The sequence below is a fragment of the Abramis brama genome (genome assembly GCF_963993115.1).
Source record: "Abramis brama genome assembly, chromosome: 7".
NCBI classification, from domain to species: domain Eukaryota; kingdom Metazoa; phylum Chordata; class Actinopteri; order Cypriniformes; family Leuciscidae; genus Abramis; species Abramis brama.
The window spans coordinates 45,141,994-45,160,945 of NC_139969.1; the positions used below are offsets into that span (position 1 = coordinate 45,141,994).

Here is an 18,952-nt window from a genome sequence, read left to right on the forward strand (position 1 = left end):
CAGCAGCAGCAGCAGCAGCAGTAATAACAGCAACAATAACAGCAACAATTACAGCAGCAGCAATACCAGCAGCAGCAGTAATAACAGCAGCAGCAGTAATAACAGTAACAGCAGTAATAACAGCAGCAGCAGAAGTAATAACAGCAACAATAACAGCAGCAGCAGCAGCAGCAGTAATAACAGCAACAATAACAGCAACAATTACAGCAGCAGCAATACCAGCAGCAGCAGTAATAACAGCAGCAGCAGTAATAACAGTAACAGCAGTAATAACAGCAGCAGCAGCAATAACAGCAGCAGCAGCAATATCAGCAGCAGCAGCAGCAGCAGCAGCAGCAATAACAGCAGCAGCAGCAATAACAGCAACAACAGCAGCAATAACAGCAGCAGCAGCAGCAGCAATAATAACAGCAGCAGCAGCAATAACAGCAGCAGCAGCAGCAGCAGCAATAACAGCAGCAGCAGCAGCAGTGTAGCAGCTCTATTCCGCCAAGACCATACCTATCACCATTGTCATATATCCATTACCTTGCCAAACACTCAGAGAGTTGTCATGGCAGAACTATGTTTATGACACTCCATATATTAATGCTGTTTAGTTTTTTGCTGCTGTTTGATGTGGCTTTGACTTTCTTTCTGCTTCTATTACCTTCATTTATCCACTGCAGGATAAATGTACTTCGGTTTTGATTATGTTATGGACATTTTAATTTTTGTGTGTTTCTGTTCTGAAAAACACGTGTCATGTTTTCTTCACCTCCCTCCTGTGTGAACGACGGCTCCTGCATGACGAGCTGTTGTCTTTTCCCTCAGGAGCTCCAGGTAAGAGCGCCTGTGTTATTTCTGCTCTGTCTCATAGACTGTGACTGTGATGAGAGATAGAAACTCCTCTGGGGTTGTTGATGCATCATTACAACAGCATTCACAAAGTTTTATCTCACTCAATCCTGTATGTTTCCTCATTTAATTTAGCGTGACATGTCACCTTTGTGTGTTATTTTTCTCATTGCCATTCCCATGGCTCTCTCTCACACACAGTGCTGTGCTCTGTGTGTTAGTAATGTTGTACTGCCTCTTACAGCGTAGACCTGACGTCACACACACAGCGTAGACCTGACGTTACACACATTAGTATTATTAGTATTATTATTATCATTAGGATTATTTTTCAAGAATTCAGGAGCCTGTTGTCAATTATTAACAATAATTATACAGTGAATTAAGAATGGGCTTTTCTTATTTTTCCCATTCACACCAGAATGGATTAATCAGTAATAAAATATATATTTGCATTTCTACTTTCAGAGAAATGGAACATCTGAAGCATCAAATATGATTTAAAATCAAAAGATGCATTTCACAGAATATTTTATGCAAAGAGGTGGTGTAAATGTAACAGTTAAAGAAACAGTCACAGTGCAGGCTGTATAAAACACTTATTATTCACATGTAGAACGATAGGGCTGTCACACAGATAACAGTGTTTGCCTTTAGTTAATAAATTAGAACTCCCTCAGTTTCCTAATGAACCAGAAATCCTCAAAATAACATTAAAAGGAAAATGATGTATAACATGCACTGAAAAAAAATGGTGTATGATTTACTTTTAAACAATTTGCACTCAGAAATTGCTAGTAAATTTCTCTAATAATTAGAAAGAAACAGCATGTTCTGGTTCTCTCTAGCTCATTATCTGAGGTTAGCGTGATCCCCAGCGGTTTCCAGCTTCTGCGCAGCGAGTTGCCTCGTCATGAGCAGATTTAACGTGAACTCTTCAGTGTTGTCCTCTGGTGGAGATCACCACTATTCACTTACACTGACCCGTTCATGTGCTGAGACTCCGATGAGTCTGACTCGGTCAGGAACATTCAGGAGTTTCCTGTCATGTTAGTGGAGATTAGAGTCTGTGTTTGATGGCCTGACAGGTTTCAGCATCAGCTGTACCAGTTCTCCGCAGCTCATGTGTAAAACACAAGCAGGCGTTCCTCTTTTTCCCTTCAGTGTCGTGTGGTAAAGTTGCAGTGATGAGAGGTAAGCAAGGGAACTGGACGATCTCCACGTGTGGGTCAAGGTGTGTCTGTGTGTGTCTCTCTCTCCAGGCCTCGTCTCCTCCAGCTTCTGGCATCATTGTAAGCATCAGGTTCTTGTGTGTAATAATATCTGGAGGTGACGAACGGCACAGTTGTAGAGCAGTTCAGCACTGCATGCGTCAGAGAGAACATCTGCTGTCGGCTCTCTCACACTCGATTCACAGAGTCCTCAAAAGCCTTGCATTTGTTCACACTGCAGCTTTATTCTGAAATGCTTTCCACATCTACACTCCATACCCTATAAGAATAGCAAAAACTGAAAGATTGCATTCAGACCCTTTGCTGTGACACTAATCTCTGAGAAGGTTCTACACTCTGATTAGAGCAAATTTGTGGCATGATTTGGAAAGATGCACAACTAGGATACGCTCTAGGAACATTTTGCTAACGTTCCCATTAAGTTATGAAAACGTTATTTCTGAATGTTCAAAACATCCAATGTTTTAAATGTTTTAAAAATGGGTTTTATTGGTTATATGAGCATTAAAGGAACATTCCATCATATCATTCTTCACACATTATGGGAATGTTACTTTTGAATGTTCTATTTAACATTTACACAATGTTAGACGATCATCCAACTGAAACGTATCAGAAAAAAAACGCTCCATGAACGATGTATAAGTAATGTTTTTGTTCTAATGATTTGAGAATGTTATTAAAGACCAGAAAACTTTGAACAAACGTTCTTTTAAAGTTACTGGAAGAATGTTTGTTCATAACTTTGAGAGAACGTTCCCTGTTGGCTGGATAAGAGCTAAACATGCACATCAGAGAAAGCATCAAGGTCAGAGGTCAGAGGAACAGCTGAAGGTCTCAGAGACTGTGACTGTCGAGGCACAGATCAGGGGGAAACACTTCATCTGCTTTACAGGTTCACAAGAGCCTCCTAATGAGATCTGAGGGGGTTTCTCAGGTAAACATGGCCAAACACAGATGTTCTTACTGAAACCTGATCCAGAACCAGCCGAGACACACTGTCTTAATCAAACATCTGTGGAGAGATCTCACGGTCATCCAGCTGGACAGAGCCTGGAGGAAGGGAAGAAAACCAGCAGATGCTCAAAGCTTGTGGTGTCAAACCCAAGACGACTGAGGCTGGACTCGCTGCCAATGGTGCTTCAGCCAGGGGTCTGAATACTTATGCAATGAAATATGTCGTTTCTTTAATAGATTTGGTCATTATGTGTAGCTGAGTGTAGATGGATGTGAATGTGAAGGGCTCTGAACACTTCCTGAACGCACCGTACTGTAATGTGTGGAGTTGAACACCGAGCACTGCACTCGCTCATGTTCACTGACGTCTCCTGTGTCTCAGAGACAAGAGTTCAACACTTCAGACGCATGCTTGAGACCTCATTATAATCACTTTACTCAGACTCTGCTGAAAATAACTACCATTAATAAATGAATTACAGTAATGAAAGTGATATATATCGGTCAGCTGTAATCCTGGATTGGCCGAAACTGTGTTCCAGTTGATTCCTCCATAGAGTAACAGCTTTGGCTCTTTACTCGTATCACTGCACATCTGCCAGAGCTGGTCAATATTGTGTTTGATACATGCTTGTTTGAATATGAATGCTTTCTGTAGTAACACAGCTACACCAGTAGGTGGAGACAAGTGACCGTGTGTCTTTAAATCCTCCGTTCAGCAGGAATGAGACACAAGACTGTCGACCTCTGTTCTCTCATATAGTGCACTAGTCTCTATTTCTACAATACCAGCAGCTTGTGCAGGTTTTCATTTCTTGTCACAGACAAGTATTTTACACTCGTCTTCTTTAACACACCCCTCACCTTGTTGATTTCTCCCATTCATCACAGACTTTACTCATCCACACCGTGCATTGATCAGTGTCGTATGTGTGTTGGTCAGTGTTGTGTTTCTGCATTTAGCCGAGTTTGCGATGTGACGCGTCTTGTTTCCTCCCTCAGGTCATTCGCAAGGGCTGGTTGACCATCAATAACATCAGCATCATGAAGGGCGGAGCGAAGGAGTACTGGTTTGTGCTGACCGCCGAGAGCCTGTCCTGGTTCAAAGACGACGAGGTGAGCGCTTTCGTCCTGATGAGGGACATTCAACTATATCGTCTCATGCATCACGAGCTGATGTGAAAAAGCAAACCTGCACAAACTCTATATAGAAACAGTCAGATCTTCTCCATTCATGTGTGCTCATTAAAGCTGTTTATCCTTTCCACCAATCAGAACTGCTAAAATAATCACTGGACTGGTTTGTAGCAGTAAATGAAGAGATGTCTTATCGATCACAAGTTCAGCATGGCGTACCACAAGGCTCAGTACTAGGTACTGACAGTACTTGACTGGTTTCCCCCTGTCAGCCATTAGCCAGACAAACATATAGCCCCGCCCCCAAACTCACGCCATTGGTCAAGTCAGTGTTGAGACAGTTACACATTTGCGGACAGTTCAACCAACAAGGTCATTTGAACTGTTTAATATCTTAAACACTCCAACATTTCACAAATAATTCTGTTTTTAAATAAAAAATATTCTCCTTCCAACTTTCTTTTTATTCCCATTTACCTGCATTTACTGCTGTTGCAGCAGTTGTTTGAGTTTTTAAAGAGCGCGTGATGACGCCATGAATGAGTTTGCATTGCCGTATCAAACACTGCTTCTGATCCCACAGGAGAAGGAGAAGAAGTACATGCTGCCCTTGGACAATCTGAAGGTCAGAGACGTGGAGAAGAGCTTCATGTCCAGCAAGCACATGTTTGCCATCTTCAACACAGAGCAGCGGTAAACGGACTGATTTCTCTCTTTCCTTTTTTTTTGATTTAATAGAAATTTTAGCATGGTCAGAGCTGTTTGACATGAGCTAATTTCATGTCATCAGTTCTCAAAGACCACATCAGATTTTCATCAGCCTGAGACAAACATTTTGGACTTAAGACTGTGTAAGCAGTGAGGATTCAACAAAACTCTGAAGGACCATTCACACCAAAGACGATGACTATAACTATAAAGATTCATTTTTTAAGTTTAATAATCATTCCAATTCAATGAGAATAGCAAAGTATAAACAGCAACAATAACGACACAATTTACAAGGAACGAAATCATTGGAATCACTTTGACGATTATTTTGGCGTTTCCATTCAAATTTGCGAATTGACCTTATGTGCAAAATTGGAATATCGCATAAAATGTTTGCGATTAAAGCACTGTTTCCATCCAGTGAGTCAACGAGAATAAAATTGGCACTTCCTGATAAACAGTCGCTAAATATCACTAAGAAAAGTAGGAGAAGCCACTGTATATAATAATTTTCCTATGTAATAAATGACTTGACTTGAAACGCAATAAATGCAGTCATGTCATCTTGCGTTGTAGGCAGACGCTGCTGCTTAGTCTGCTGGTTGGTAAAAATGTATCTGACTCAATTGAGCACATTCGTTTTTTATGTGCATTTTTAGAATTTATGTGCAGCTGTGATTTTCCATCCAGTGTTTTTTATGCAATATTCCCGAAATGCACATAAAAAATATCCGGATGGAAATATAGCTAATGATGAAAAAAATTGACAGCCTATCAAAATCCATCCTGCTTTAAAGAACTTGTGCATTTAAAGCGGCAGACAACAAAACTGTTATAATAAACAGAACGATATTGTGAGTTTGTGTGGACACTAATGTCATTATAGTTATCATTCTTGATGTGAACAGACCTTTACTGTAGAATGAACTTCACTCATTCCTTTTTTTAATTTGTTTTTCTTGGGGGCCTTTTTCTGCAATTCATTTTAGACTCAAGAAATTTGGAAGTTAGTCTTTTTTTTTCTTCTTTAATCTTACTTTATGGTTATTATTATGATGATGACACGTACACAAAAGCCTGACTGGGTTTATCTTCATACCACAGACCCAGTGAGAGCTGTCATGCTTCAGGCATCTGACTTGAGTTTTTCAATTTTGTCGTAGAGAGGTCCTACAATGCTTTGTTATCTGTGCTGATTTCTGATGTAATCTGCAGATGTTTCTTCTTTTGGGATGGCTTTTCACCCTTTGGTGAATGTTGTAGGAGCCCGGTGGAGGCTTTCATTTGAATGACGGCTTGTTTTCCCTCAGGAACGTCTTTAAAGACAGTCGTTTCTTGGAGCTGGCCTGCGACACCCTGGAGGAGGTGGACAGCTGGAGAGCGTCGCTCCTGCGGGCCGGAGTCTATCCGGAGAGGGCCGTGGTACGTAACGGCTCATGTCTGAGACATCACTACACACTTAATATCACATACTGAGATAAGCCTCAAAATCGTAACCTTCCTCGTCACTTATCTTAACCGTTGGTCACTGTGTGTCCCTTGACTCTTCCTGCCAGGTGGAGAGCGATAGTTCTGGTCCGTCAGAGAACTTCTCCATGGATCCTCAGCTGGAGAGGAAGGTGGAGACCATCCGCAACCTGGTGGACTCCTACATGGCCATCGTCAACAAGTGCATCCGGGACCTCATGCCCAAGAGCATCATGCATCTCATGATCAATAATGTAAGCGGGATGCACCATGAGAGATTTGATTTCTGATTGTTTTGGAACTTATTATTCGAATGTTTAGTATTTGAACCGTCACTGTTTACAAGATCAAATACAAGACACTATGTCTGAGAGAGGAAAGACAACTGGGAATGTTGCCTCTGCTACTCAAGAGCGTTACTGTATTTACACAATCATGTATATGCTCCAACTGAAACATTGTAAACATTGTGAACTCACTATTCGCTTTTATTTCATTGAAGTCTTGGAAAGTGCGTTCGATACACTCGCATGTCTGTGCCTCTGCGTGGAATAAGAGCATGGCCTCATAACCCCTTAGTGTACTGTATTTGCATGATAATATGACCTAATGAACATCATGTTCCTCTTTCTCAGGTGAAAGACTTCATCAACGCAGACCTTCTGGCCCAGCTGTACTCGGCCGGAGACCAGAACTCCCTGATGGATGAGTCTCAGGAGCAGGTCCAGCGGAGGGAAGAGGTGCTGCGCACACACCATGCCCTGAAAGAGGCGCTGGCTATCATCGGGGATATCTCCACCTCCACCATCTCCACTCCACTGCCTCCTCCTGTGGACAGCTCCTGGCTGCAGGCCGGGCAGGGCGGCTCTCGGAGGTAACTCTCGCTCCCAGTCTGATATACTTCAGTCATGGATGGCAGTTTAATGTTCAAGTGTCAAAAAGGTTGCCCTGGGGTCTTCTTTGCCTGTGCCTCAACCAAGTACCCTGCTAAAAAATCCAGCATTTCTGGTCCCCAGCATAAGGTATGATTTGCATTCTGATAGATCAGCTCAGGATTGCTTGAGAGCAGCATGACTGTGCTGGTCCGCCAGCTAGACCAGCACTATACCAGCATAAACCAGCCTGGACCAACATATAATTCATGCTGGTTTATGCTGGATTGTTCAGCAGGGAAGTAGGGAAGTTGTGATCCAGTGGGTCAACTGGAGGTGCAGAACATGGTCCGATGATGATGTTTTGTAAGTAAGCCGTGGTGGGTGGTGGACTTGAGGTATTATCCACCGTTACCCAATGCAGACTGAACCATAGGACACTAGAAACTGCAGTTTGGTCCAGGCTGATTATGAATTGGGCCTTTCCTAGGTGCTCAATGAATGCAAATGACTGCAAGTCCCAATTCATAATCAGCTGCAGGGTGGTTCTGGTGTCAGAACCCTCCGGATGGACCAGCTGTCCTTGGACTCCCATTAGCTACATATATAATCCTTGAAAACCTCAATGGGACAAGTGAGGATATAGTGCTGGTGGTCTGTTTTAAGACCAGCAAACTGCTTACACATGTGTGTTGCATGACTCCAGCTGCTCTTGTGAGGCTCTTCAGCTGTGGCTCCACTGCCTTTCATGGAAGTGTATGTGGTAGATGCCAAGATGCCAAACATTGGTATGCTGACTTCAGATCATTCCCTCTACATCTTCTCCACAACTCATAAAACAGGAAAGACAATTTAGCTATTTTCCCCCCAAACACTTTATCTAGTGATTACTTGGATGCCATAGTACATTAGGACAGCCACAACACACCAGCTATCAGTGGAAGGGACCTTTCTGACAGCAATTTGACAGTCTCTCCTGACTAACATTACATACAACAGAGAGGTAATCTCAAGATCTCAAGTTTCTGTTCTTGACCATCCCATCCCAAACTCACAGACAGAGCTCAGTGGAGACACAGCTGAAGTTAAAGCCCGCTGCTATAAAGACATCAGTGTGTCTTTCCCACAAGAGTGGGAGTCTCCCAGTGTCCTGCTAGAGCAAGGGTGTCCAGTCCTGCCCCTGGAGAGACACCATCAGGTATACACACGCCGGGCTGCAGGTTTGTAGTGATACTGAAGGCCTTGATGGGCTGGTGCAGATGTTTAATTGGGGCTGGAGCTACACTCGGCTGAAGGTGGCCCTCCAGGAGAAAGGCTGGATATCCCTGTACTACAGCATGTACTGGCCGGTCATCAATCATAACAACCCGGCATTCTGGAAGACCTGGAAGTGTGGTTGAGCCCAGCTGTGCACTACAGAGACTCAGAAAGCCCTCCTCTCCATGTGAACTTGAGGAGTGAAGTACAGCTCCTGTGATGCTCAGATCAGAGAGCTCGGACAGAAACTGATGACTGTGTTGAAGGCAGCGGACAGGCATGGTTAGATGATTTGGAGTTAACAATTTTATCGAGGGACCATGGAACGAAGCCAGTTTCTTCTGTGAAAGAAAAGATAGTGGAAAACAATTCCCTTGGGAGTTTTGGGAGTAATTGCAAGAGTGTAACCGGTAGAACTGTGGGGTTGAGTATAGGTTTGAAAATGAAGGAGGAGTTCCAGCAATAGCCACATTTGTTCTGCTCCTTCTTAGCTGTGAGCATCTCTTGTTCTGTAGGTCTCCTCCGCCCAGTCCCACGGCTCCGCGTAGGATGTCTGCAGGCCAGAGACCGGCCGGTAGGGGCGCCCCGCTGCCTCCGTCCCGTCCAGGGCCTTTGGGGCCCTTGAATAACAGCGCTGACAGCCCACAAGTTCCCAGTCGGCCCAACAGGGCCCCGCCTAGCATTCCCAGGTGAGACCTGACCCCCCCGCCGTACCGTCTGTCCGAATGCAGAATAAGCCCTTAAATGTCCGCTTTTCTCAAACACCTCGTACCTCCTTCCTTAACACATTCTTTTCTGTTTCTAATCTTATTTAAACCTTCCTCACAAGTACACAAACACATGCTAACGCATTGCAAGTGTGCAGTACATTCGCACACACTTAACTCTTTCCCTGCCAGTCATAATTTGTTGTATGAATATCTGAGCATCCAATATCAAAAGAAAGAACAGAGCCTCTGTTTTTAAACAAAAAAGTTGTATTCTAGCTTCATGCATTCTTCTTTTATTAATAGATAAAAACTTGTCAACAATTGAACAACCTTGAACTATGTTGCTCCATCATGACGCTTTACACTAATGCCCACTATACACTATATACTGTACTTGCGTTATGAGTTGTGTTGTGACAAATTTCGATCCGTAACAACGCATGAATCAAGCTTGCGTATCTATGTTTACACCAGCGTTCACATACTTGTCCCTAGACCCTATTTTCATACCCTTGTTAGACGCTACAATCGTTCACTACACTACAGTTTTTACGAGAGATTCGCTAAATCTACGTGCAGTTTCCATGCTAGTGCATCTGTGACTGTATCTATTAACATATATATTACTGTTTGAATCCGTGCATAAACTCTTAAAGTGACAGTGCCTAATATTCCTGCTGCTGTCTGTCACGTTAATAAAAGAACAAAAGACAAAGAAAATCACTCGCTGCTCTTGACTGAATAAGTTTTATAACTTTAATTGTAATAATTAATTTGTATTATTGTTTTTGTTTACAATGAAAACTATCCAGTGTTATTTTACATTTGATTACTTTAATTTCTGTAGTATTCCTTACCTGAATGCTAACCTACTGTTAGACCCACCTGAAAAACTTAAAGCCGTGTTTATTTCATATCTCTCTTTATTCTATTGCATTATTTGTGCTATTGTTTGAAATTTGTTTATCTGTTCTTATTTTATTACTGATTCTTTACTTTTAAAAATCTTTCAAATTAAATTTTGCATTGAAGAAAAGTCAATTTGTGTCTGTATATGCTGTCAATTATAGTTCTTAAACGAACATCGGAATCGACAGGTCACACTTACAAAAAAAAAATGGATATCGGAATTGGCCAAGAAAATTGCGATCGCTGTATCTCTGCTATTTCCGTGCCCTTGTTAGACGCTACGATCGTTCACTACACTATAGTTTTTAGGAAAGAGTCGCTAAATCTATGTGCTCTTTCCATGCTAGTGCAGCTAGCACTATTAACAGATTGTCTGATGGTCTTTTCTACTTCACAGTACTACAGATACTAACTCTGTCTTCTTTGTCTCTTACTCCTCCATCCATTCCAACAACCCTTCCTCAACGCTTCTGCTGTCCCGAACACCTTCTTCCCCTTCCTCTTCTCACTCTTCCTCTTCTCCCTCTTCCTTCTCCTCTTCTTCTTCTTCCTCTTCTCCCTCTTCCTCTTCCCCTTTCTCCTTCCTCTTCTATTTCCTCTTCTCCCTCTTCCTCTGCCTCCTCCTCTTACTTCTTCCTCCTCTTCTTCCTCTGCCTCCTCTTCCTCTTTTCTCTCTTCCTCTTCTTCCTCTTCTCCCTCTTCCTCCTCCTCTTCTTCTTCTTCTATTTCCTCTTCTCCCTCTTCCTCCTCCTCTTCCTCTTGCTCCTCTTCCCCTTCCTCTTCTCTCTCTTCCTCCTCCTCTTCCTCTTGCTCCTCTTCCCCTTCCTCTTCTCCCTCTTCCTCCTCCTCTTCCTCTTCTCCCTCTTCCTCTTCCTCCTATTCCTCTCCCTCTCCCTCTTCGTCTTCCTCTTCCTCCTCTTCCTCTCCCTCTCCCTCTTCTCCCTCTTCCTCCTCCTCTTCCTCTTCTCCCTCTTCCTCCTCCTCTTCCTCTTCTCCCTATTCCTCCTCCTCTTCTTCCTCTTCCTCCTCTTCCCCTTCCTCCTCTTCCTCTCCCTCTTCCTCTTCTCCCTCTTCATCTTCCTCCTCCTCTTCTTCATCTTCCCCTTCCTCTTCTCCCTCTTCCTCCTCCTCTTCCTCTTCCTCCTCTTCCCCTTCCTCCTCCTCTTCCTCTTGCTCCTCTTCCCCTTCTCCCTCTTTCTCTTCCTCTTCTTCCTCTTCGTCCTCCTCGTCTCCCTCTTCCTCCTCCCCTTCTTCCTCTTCCTCTTCCTCTTCCTCCTCCTCTTCCTCCTCTCCCTCTAACCCAGTCGTCGTCCCCCGCCCTCCCCCACCCGACAGGTTCCCCCGTAAGAGAGGCCCCGGGGCCCCGCTGTCTTTGCTCCTGGAGCGAGTGTGATACTCCAGGCCCATTCTCATGTGACCAGTACACCGGCGTCTGTCCTGTACCAAAGCTCCTGCATGTGCTCTCCATCTAGTGTCCTTCACACTGGCGTGACCGTGGTGGTGTCTGTGATAGCAGTGCTCGTTGTGTGTTGTGTGTCAGTGCCTGTGATTCAGTCTGAGTCTCTACCCTACACTAGTCTTCTTCATCCAGGCCCTTCTTCCCTGGTGAAATCATTCCCATTCCCGACAGCACTGGCCAGCCATGCATGTGTGTTTATTTCAGTGTGTGTGTGTGTGTGTGTGTGCGTGCGTGTGTGTGTGTGTGTGTGTGTGTGTGTGTGGGTGTCCACATACTTGTGTCATAAAGTGTGTGAGTGATATATCTTAGTATAAGCCGGGAAGTGTGTGTGTGCCTGAATTAAAAGATATGTGTACAATAATTTAAGATTATGTGATATTTGTGTTCTGATAGTAGATATTTAAATTATTGTTGTTTTTTATGTTAATGTTGTTTGTCGTTAAAAGGGTTTGATTCACTTTACGGTGTTTTCACACTTGGCAGGTTTGGTTCGATTAAAACTAACTCTGGTGCGATTTCTCTGTTCGTGGAGTTCGGTGTTAAAAGCGACGCCAAGCGAACCGGGACTAAACGCAGCGCTTTCTTTTATCCGGACCAAAAGCAGCAGGAGAACCGAACTACGAGTGTGAACACACCCTTTTGTTGTTACAGTAAACACGCTCACATCTTTAGATCTGCAAACACTTTTATGAGCAGTATCAGATTCATCTTCTTGAATAGCGCCACCTGCTTGCAGTACTAGTTCATGACAGATCATGTAAATGTGCGACCAAAGTCCCTGAGCGATGCAGCTGTGTGTGTTTCAGATCTCTAAAGCACAACACAGTTCACCACAACTTTACTCTGCAATAAACACAGCCGTAGTTCTGAGTCATTGTGTTAGTGAGATTTATTTGCTACTTTACTCATGTTCAGTAATTTCAACGCAAAACTCTTCGTTTGAGAATATTACAGCACTAGTTAAGGAATGTAAGACAAGCGGGCAGGAACTCATGGAAACAGCTGATGTGTGATTTCTAAGTAATAACATGAATATATGGATATATTATCTGTAGGTGTGTGAATCAGAGGCTGAACTGTGTACTTGTTTCAACTGGATGTAATGGTGTGTGATGCAGTATTTCAGTTATTAGAGTCTGTGACATTTAAACTAGTCCTCCTCATGTAAACACACGGGACAGAGACTGAACACAAGCAGGGTTCTTCATTATACTGAGTCACATGCTAAACAAGCGTAGCTCGTTGAGTTCTGGACAGGGATGATGTTCGTCTCTCCGGCTGAGCTGGGTTTTATATGTTTCCGGCACAGAATAAAACATTTAAAAAAATAATTGTGATCATTTTTATCTCACAATTGCAAAATTACATCTTTCAATTCTGACTTTATTTCTCACAACTGCATGTTATAAAGTCAAAATTGCGAGATATAAACTCACAATTCTGACTTTTTCTCGCAATTCTGACTTTTTCTCTTGCAATTCTGACTTTATAACACGCAAATTACATTTTCTATAAGATATATACTTGCAATTGTGAGTTATAAAGTCCAATTCTAAGGAAAAAAGACTTGACTTTATATCATGCCATTCTTACTTTATATCACGCAATTCTGAGATAAAAAGTCCAAATTGTGAGATAAAAGGTTGCGATGACCTTGTATTATTGTGTGGCGTAAACAAGCTTGCACAGCTTCAGTCTCCGTCAGCGAGACCAGAGAACAGCAGATCTGCGGCCGCTTGCATAAACCACTAAGACTAGTCTTACAAGTGAGACATCAACGTTTTTTCTTCAAGACTGTGGATGGCTTTTTAAATCAGTTTCATAAAAACGTAGATTAGGCTGCTTTGATACCGAAAGGTAAGCCTAACTGCTAACTGTCACACTAGACCTTAAAGGGGTCGTCGGATGCCCATTTTCCACAGGTTGGTGTGATTCTTTAGGGTGTTCATGTAAAGTCTGTAACTTACTTTGGTTAAACTCCTCAATGGTTGTAAAACAGCACAGCTTGACCTCCTCAAACACAGCTCTGTCCACAGCGACCCGTTTCGGTGCATGTCTCTTTAAATGATAATGAGCAACTGCTCACCCCACCCCTCTCTTCCATGGAGCGTGTCGATTGGCTGAGGGCAGAAATATGCTAATACGGGACAGTCCGTCAGCGGTCGTGGGCGGAGCTTGAGCATTATGACATCATAGTGCTCAGAAAATCCAAACGGCTTGATTATTGAGAGTGTTTAGACTTTCATTGTTTAGATTTTCTTCATTGTATGGTGGTTGTGTCCACACACTGCAAACACACATTTATATGCAAACACCATATAGAAGTGAATTCTGCATCCGATGAGCCCTTAAAGAGACAGTCTGTGTTTGTGCCAGCGGCCCCTGAGTTCACTATAGCGTTATTATAACACTTTCATACGCTGGGACTGAGATGAACGCCTCAGCGTCTTACTCTTCAACTCGCTCTCTGTATGTTTCATTATGGCTTGATGTACTGTACCTCTATATGTATGAAATAATATGTATTAAGGAACATTCAATAAAAAGAGAACCTGCGGTGTCTAATGACTGTCCGTTTGACCTTTCTTTAAGAAGCTTCTGGACTCTCACACATATCAGACGCCGGTCGGCTGTGTGCCTTTCATGATCACTGTCTCTGAATGAAAGTGTGTATACTGAGAGAAGACGACGAGAGTGAGTGTGTGAGCTTGGCTGATGTTATATGGACGAGGAGAGAATGAGATGTTTAGCACACGGGATAAGTGTTATTAGGAATCTGCTGCTCAATCATGAGATCATTATGAGATCAATGATAGAAATCTACTGGAAACAGGTGGTAAATCACCATTATATTTACTGTTACTTTAGGAGATGGTTTAGGCTACATAATATTTATCCATAAATGTAAATGAGCATCTAAATAAACTAGTTATAGCCTACACATATTAAAATAGAAATAGGTCACTACTGAAATAGATTAATGGAAAATAAAGGCTTTGAAACATTAACAAACAGACATTAAAGTGTCAATGAGTAAAGCAGAAGTAAAAGGGTTAATAAAAAACAAGTAATAAAAACTCGGTGAGTGTTTTAGCGCAATTTTCTCACCTCATGGGATCACAACACTAAGAGATAGTAAATCTTTTCCGGTTTTTTTTTTTTTTTTTTTTTTGGTGCGTTCCCGAGATTAGACCTTCCTTAACATAATGCCGAAAACCCTAAGTCTCTAGGTGGTCTGGTTGAGGAGTAGATAGAAGTGCAAGATTGGTGCGCACAGACAGAACAGAAATCATGAGTTAACAATCGCAATTTTGTCCGTTGGAAAATTGCGCTAAAAAGAAATGGGACAGAAATGTCAGAAGGAGTGGGACAGTGGAGCGAAAGGTAGCCTATTCAAATCAGCAGAGATTGGGGAAACTGTGATTAAGAAATGGCTTAAAACAATCAAGAATATTTCATGAATTATTTATTTTCTTAAAAGAAACAAGACTGATCATTATTATTATTCGTTAAATAGACAAATGACAAGCGCGCGTCACACTCCTCTCCAGTGGGTGGCGGGAACGCCAACCGCCATTACACACCAGAAGAAGAAGAAGGAGGTAAACAGGAAGCGTGAAAGAGCATCTAAAATGGGCGGGCCAGTTCTTGTGGGCTCGAAATAATATTTATACAGATTACCTTATGTTCTGAGTTCTGACTATGAGTTCAAGTTTGCGAGTGTCCTTATGAAGCTGTAGGTTATTTCCCACACTAGTAGTCACGGCGCGATCACGTGACACATGTTGCTTTAGGATGTGATTGATGGATCATCTCTCTTTAAAGTTTAAACTCTTGATAGAGGAAGAAACGTGTTTGTGTTTCAGGTGACCATCCTTGCAGATAATACATTCAAATGATTGTGCTTTTAAAGAGTATTAAAGTCTCTGTGTAACGCCTCCTGCCTGACGCGCGCGCGCGCGCCCGTGTGTGTGTGTGTGTGTGTGTGTGTGAAGCGGTGAAAGTGTAAAGTTCATCGGTGTCTCACACGTCACTGACCCACACCCCGCTGGAGTCGCGAGTGTGTGCCTAGATGAGGTTAGACCCACGGAAGACGCGATAATGTGTGTTTGTGGCGCCGCTGGATGATGAAGATCGAGCTACTGCTGCTCTGCTCACTCTCTTACTGGTGAGGGACTCTCACTCTCTCTATTCTGTGTGTGTTACACTGTGTGTGTGTGTGTGTGATAATAAGCCATCAGAAACACCATAGTCAAACCATGGGCTGTCTAGACCTTTACCATGGTATTATTTTAAATACCTCGGAGCTCAATGTAAATGTCATGGCAGATGAATATGTCAGATCAGTAGAGGTTTAAATGTTCATTTGTGTGATTGTGACTCATGATGAACTTTAGATTGACTGACAGAAAGAGACCTGAGGTCAGAGGTCAGCCTGTGACTCACAGATCACTGCTGGAGTCAAAGCTGCCTCAAAACATCAGCGTACTTACAGATGTTAAAGTTTACTCTAAATCAAATAAATATACACAAAATACTTGGACTTTAAAATTGCTATAACATGTCTAACCAAGTTGTGTTCCAAGTTTGAAGTTCGACCCCATTTCTGTGTGCAGGATTGCTGTTCCACACGGCCGATGTTCAGAGCAGACACTGAGCGCTCCGCATCATGACACACACACCGATGAACAGGTCTGAAACATGCCAGAGATCCATGTCTGAGGTCATGTGTGTGTGTATGATATGTGTTCGTGTCTGAGGTCGAGTGTGACGTGTGTTTATGATACGTGTTCATGTCTGAGGTCGTGTGTGTGTGTTTATGATACGTGTTTGTGTCTGAGGTCGTGTGTGTGTGTGTTTATGATACGTGTTCGTGTCTGAGGTTGTGTGTGTGTGTTTATGATACGTGTTTGTGTCTGAGGTAATGTGTGATGTGTGTTTATGATACGTGTTTGTGTCTGAGGTAATGTGTGATGTGTGTTTATGATACCTGTTCATGTCTGAGGTCGTGTGTGTGTGTTTATGATACGTGTTCATGTCTGAGGTCGTGTGTGTGTGTTTATGATACGTGTTCGTGTCTGAGGTCGAGTGTGATGTGTCTGTGTGTTCCTGTTGAGAGCTGGTGGATTCTCCTCGTCATGTTCACTTGTATCTGTTCATTCAGCATTGGCTTTTATCCGCAGTGCCTTACAGATGTCTTGTGTGTGTGTGTGTGTGTGTGTGTTGTTGGCAGCTGGTGATTGACAGTAATGAAGTCGAGTCACTGGAGTCCTCCTCTTCCTCACGGGTCCCGGACCCCGTCAGTGTGTCTGGATCCTCCGAGTGCTTCTCCTGCCGGTCAGTGACGCTCAGGCCTTTACTCGCTAGGCTTCAGAAGCCCAGAGCATCTACAGTCTCTGGATTGAGTTTGAACTGAGGTAGTGTGATGTTTCCCTCAGGGATTGTGCGGCCTCAGACCCCTGCTCTGCTGAGAGCCTGTCCGCAGACGCGTCTCCAGCTGCGTGTGATGCTGCAGAACACCTGCCGTTCGACTCCACGCTGCCCAGGTACTGAGACAGAGGGACAGCACCTCACAGCTCACTGAGATCAGCACATCTGACACATGTGGACCTCTCCTCAGTCTGAGGTGCCTGCTTGTAAAGTTGTCTTATTTGTTCCTCGTCTGTGTCTGTCTGTCATGGAAGTTTTCCAGCGGTTCAAGATAACGCCAGTGTCCGTGAGACGAGAAAACCCACCAAAGACCAAACTGGGAAGCGGAGCAACGCCTCCCTCATCCTGAAAGAACAGGTGACGCTTCCTTAAGCCACAGACACACTCATGCAGATGCTCTGCCGAGTGGACTTTCAGTGTTACATCTCCTAATACAGCATCACACGCTGTGCCGTCCTTATAAAACATGTAATCCAACATCCCAAACTGTACAAATATGCAGTCAAGACTACTTTAGTGTAGTATAGTATAGTGTAGTGTAGTATAGTGCAGTGTACTGTAGTGTAGTGTACTGTAGTATAAGTATAGTGTGCCATAGTGTAGTGTACTGTAGTATAGTATAGTGTGCCATAGTATACTGTAGTATAGTGTACTGTAGTATAGTGTACTGTAGTATAATATACTGTAGTATAGTATAGTGTGCCATAGTATACTGTAGTATAGTGTACTGTAGTATAATATACTGTAGTATAGTATAGTTTGCCGTAGTGTAGTGTGCTTTAGTGTAGTGTAGTGTAGTGCATTATAGGATATTGTACTGTAATGTAGTATAGTGCACTTTTCTCTACTGCTCATCATCTGGATCTGATGTAGTGTAGTGTATTTCTCTCTACTGCTCATCATCTGGATCTGATTTCAGGGCTCCTCAGACTCAGACCCGTCGCTGCCCAGCCGAGACCAGGAGATCCCCACCTTCGACGAGTGGACCAAGATCATGATGGAGACGGAGAAGAGTGAGTAGTATTGGGATGGAGAAGAGTGAGTAGTATTGGGATGGAGAAGAGTGAGTAGTATTGGGATGGAGAAGAGTGAGTAGTGTTGAGACCGAGAAGAGTGAGTAGTGTTGAGACCGAGAAGAGTGAGTAGTGTTGAGACCGAGAAGAGTGAGTAGTGTTGAGAAGAGTGAGTAGTGTTGAGAAGAGTGAGTAGTGTTGAGACGGAGAAGAGTGAGTAGTGTTGAGACGGAGAAGAGTGAGTAGTTTTGAGACGGAGATGAGTGAGTAGTGTTGAGATGGAGAAGAGTAAGTAGTGTTGAGAAGAGCAAGTAGTGTTGAGATGGAGAAGAGTGAGTACTGTTTAGACGGAGAAGAGTGAGTAGTGTTGAGATGAAGAAGAGTGAGTAGTGTTGAGACGGAGAAGAGTGAGTAGTGTTGAGATGGAGAAGAGTGAGTAATGTTGAGATGGAGAAGAGTGAGTAGTGCTGAGATGGAGAAGAGTGAGTAGTGTTGAGAAGAGTGAGTAGTGTTGAGATGGAGAAGAGTGAGTACTGTTGAGACGGAGAAGAGTGAGTAGTGTTGAGAAGAGTGAGTAGTGTTGAGATGGAGAAGAGTGAGTAGTGTTGAGATGGAGAAGAGTGAGTAATGTTGAGACGGAGAAGAGTGAGTAGTGTTGAGATGGAGAAGAGCGAGTAGTGTTGAGAAGAGTGAGTAGTGTTGAGACGGAGAAGAGTGAGTAGTGCTGAGATGGAGAAGAGTGAGTAGTGTTGAGAAGAGTGAGTAGTGTTGAGATGGAGAAGAGTGAGTACTGTTGAGATGGAGAAGAGTGAGTACTGTTGAGACGGAGAAGAGTGAGTACTGTTGAGATGGAGAAGAGTGAGTAGTGTTGAGACGGAGAAGAGTGAGACGGAGAAGAGTGAGTACTGTTGAGATGGAGAAGAGTGAGTAGTGTTGAGACGGAGAAGAGTGAGACGGAGAA

The 18,952-nt window shown here is 43.2% G+C and overlaps 3 protein-coding genes across 8 annotated transcripts in view; 2 read left to right on the forward strand and 1 right to left on the reverse strand.

Moving 5' to 3' along the window:
• The window catches only part of LOC311086973 (SUN domain-containing ossification factor), a 52,769-nt gene that overhangs the window by 4,909 nt on the left and 28,908 nt on the right, over positions 1-18,952 (forward strand). The window contains exons 1-7 of one of the 5 annotated variants that reach the window (XM_084120226.1): positions 15,131-15,414; positions 15,544-15,716; positions 16,165-16,240; positions 16,782-16,885; positions 16,987-17,094; positions 17,233-17,335; positions 17,898-17,991. The exons of 1 other annotated variant lie outside the window; for it this stretch is intronic. In XM_084120226.1, coding sequence (XP_083976352.1) covers positions 15,673-15,716; positions 16,165-16,240; positions 16,782-16,885; positions 16,987-17,094; positions 17,233-17,335; positions 17,898-17,991 — 529 coding nt within the window. In that variant the 5' untranslated portion in view covers positions 15,131-15,414; positions 15,544-15,672. Of the gene's footprint in view, positions 1-15,130; positions 15,717-16,164; positions 16,241-16,781; positions 16,886-16,986; positions 17,095-17,232; positions 17,336-17,897; positions 17,992-18,952 lie in introns of those variants that run through there. 3 more of the 5 variants (XM_084120224.1, XM_084120225.1, XM_084120223.1) reach the window with 3 other exon arrangements.
• LOC311086974 (dynamin-1-like) lies at positions 691-14,113 on the forward strand. 2 transcript variants are annotated; one of them, XM_084120228.1, is made up of 8 exons: positions 691-822; positions 4,029-4,142; positions 4,747-4,856; positions 6,185-6,296; positions 6,431-6,595; positions 6,977-7,215; positions 8,986-9,159; positions 11,394-14,113. In XM_084120228.1, the coding sequence occupies exons 1-8, from the start codon at positions 745-747 to the stop codon at positions 11,434-11,436; spliced, it is 1,035 nt and encodes a 344-aa protein (XP_083976354.1). In that variant the 5' UTR covers positions 691-744; the 3' UTR covers positions 11,437-14,113. The 2 variants fall into 2 exon arrangements, with proteins under 2 accessions (XP_083976354.1, XP_083976353.1); XM_084120227.1 differs by lacking the exon at positions 691-822 and adding an exon at positions 2,010-2,129.
• On the reverse strand, positions 10,997-11,388 carry LOC311087040 (uncharacterized protein; the record flags this gene model as incomplete). The annotated part of the gene is made up of 1 exon (XM_084120290.1): positions 10,997-11,388. A coding segment is annotated over one exon (303 nt), but the record flags the coding sequence as incomplete, so codon positions are not given.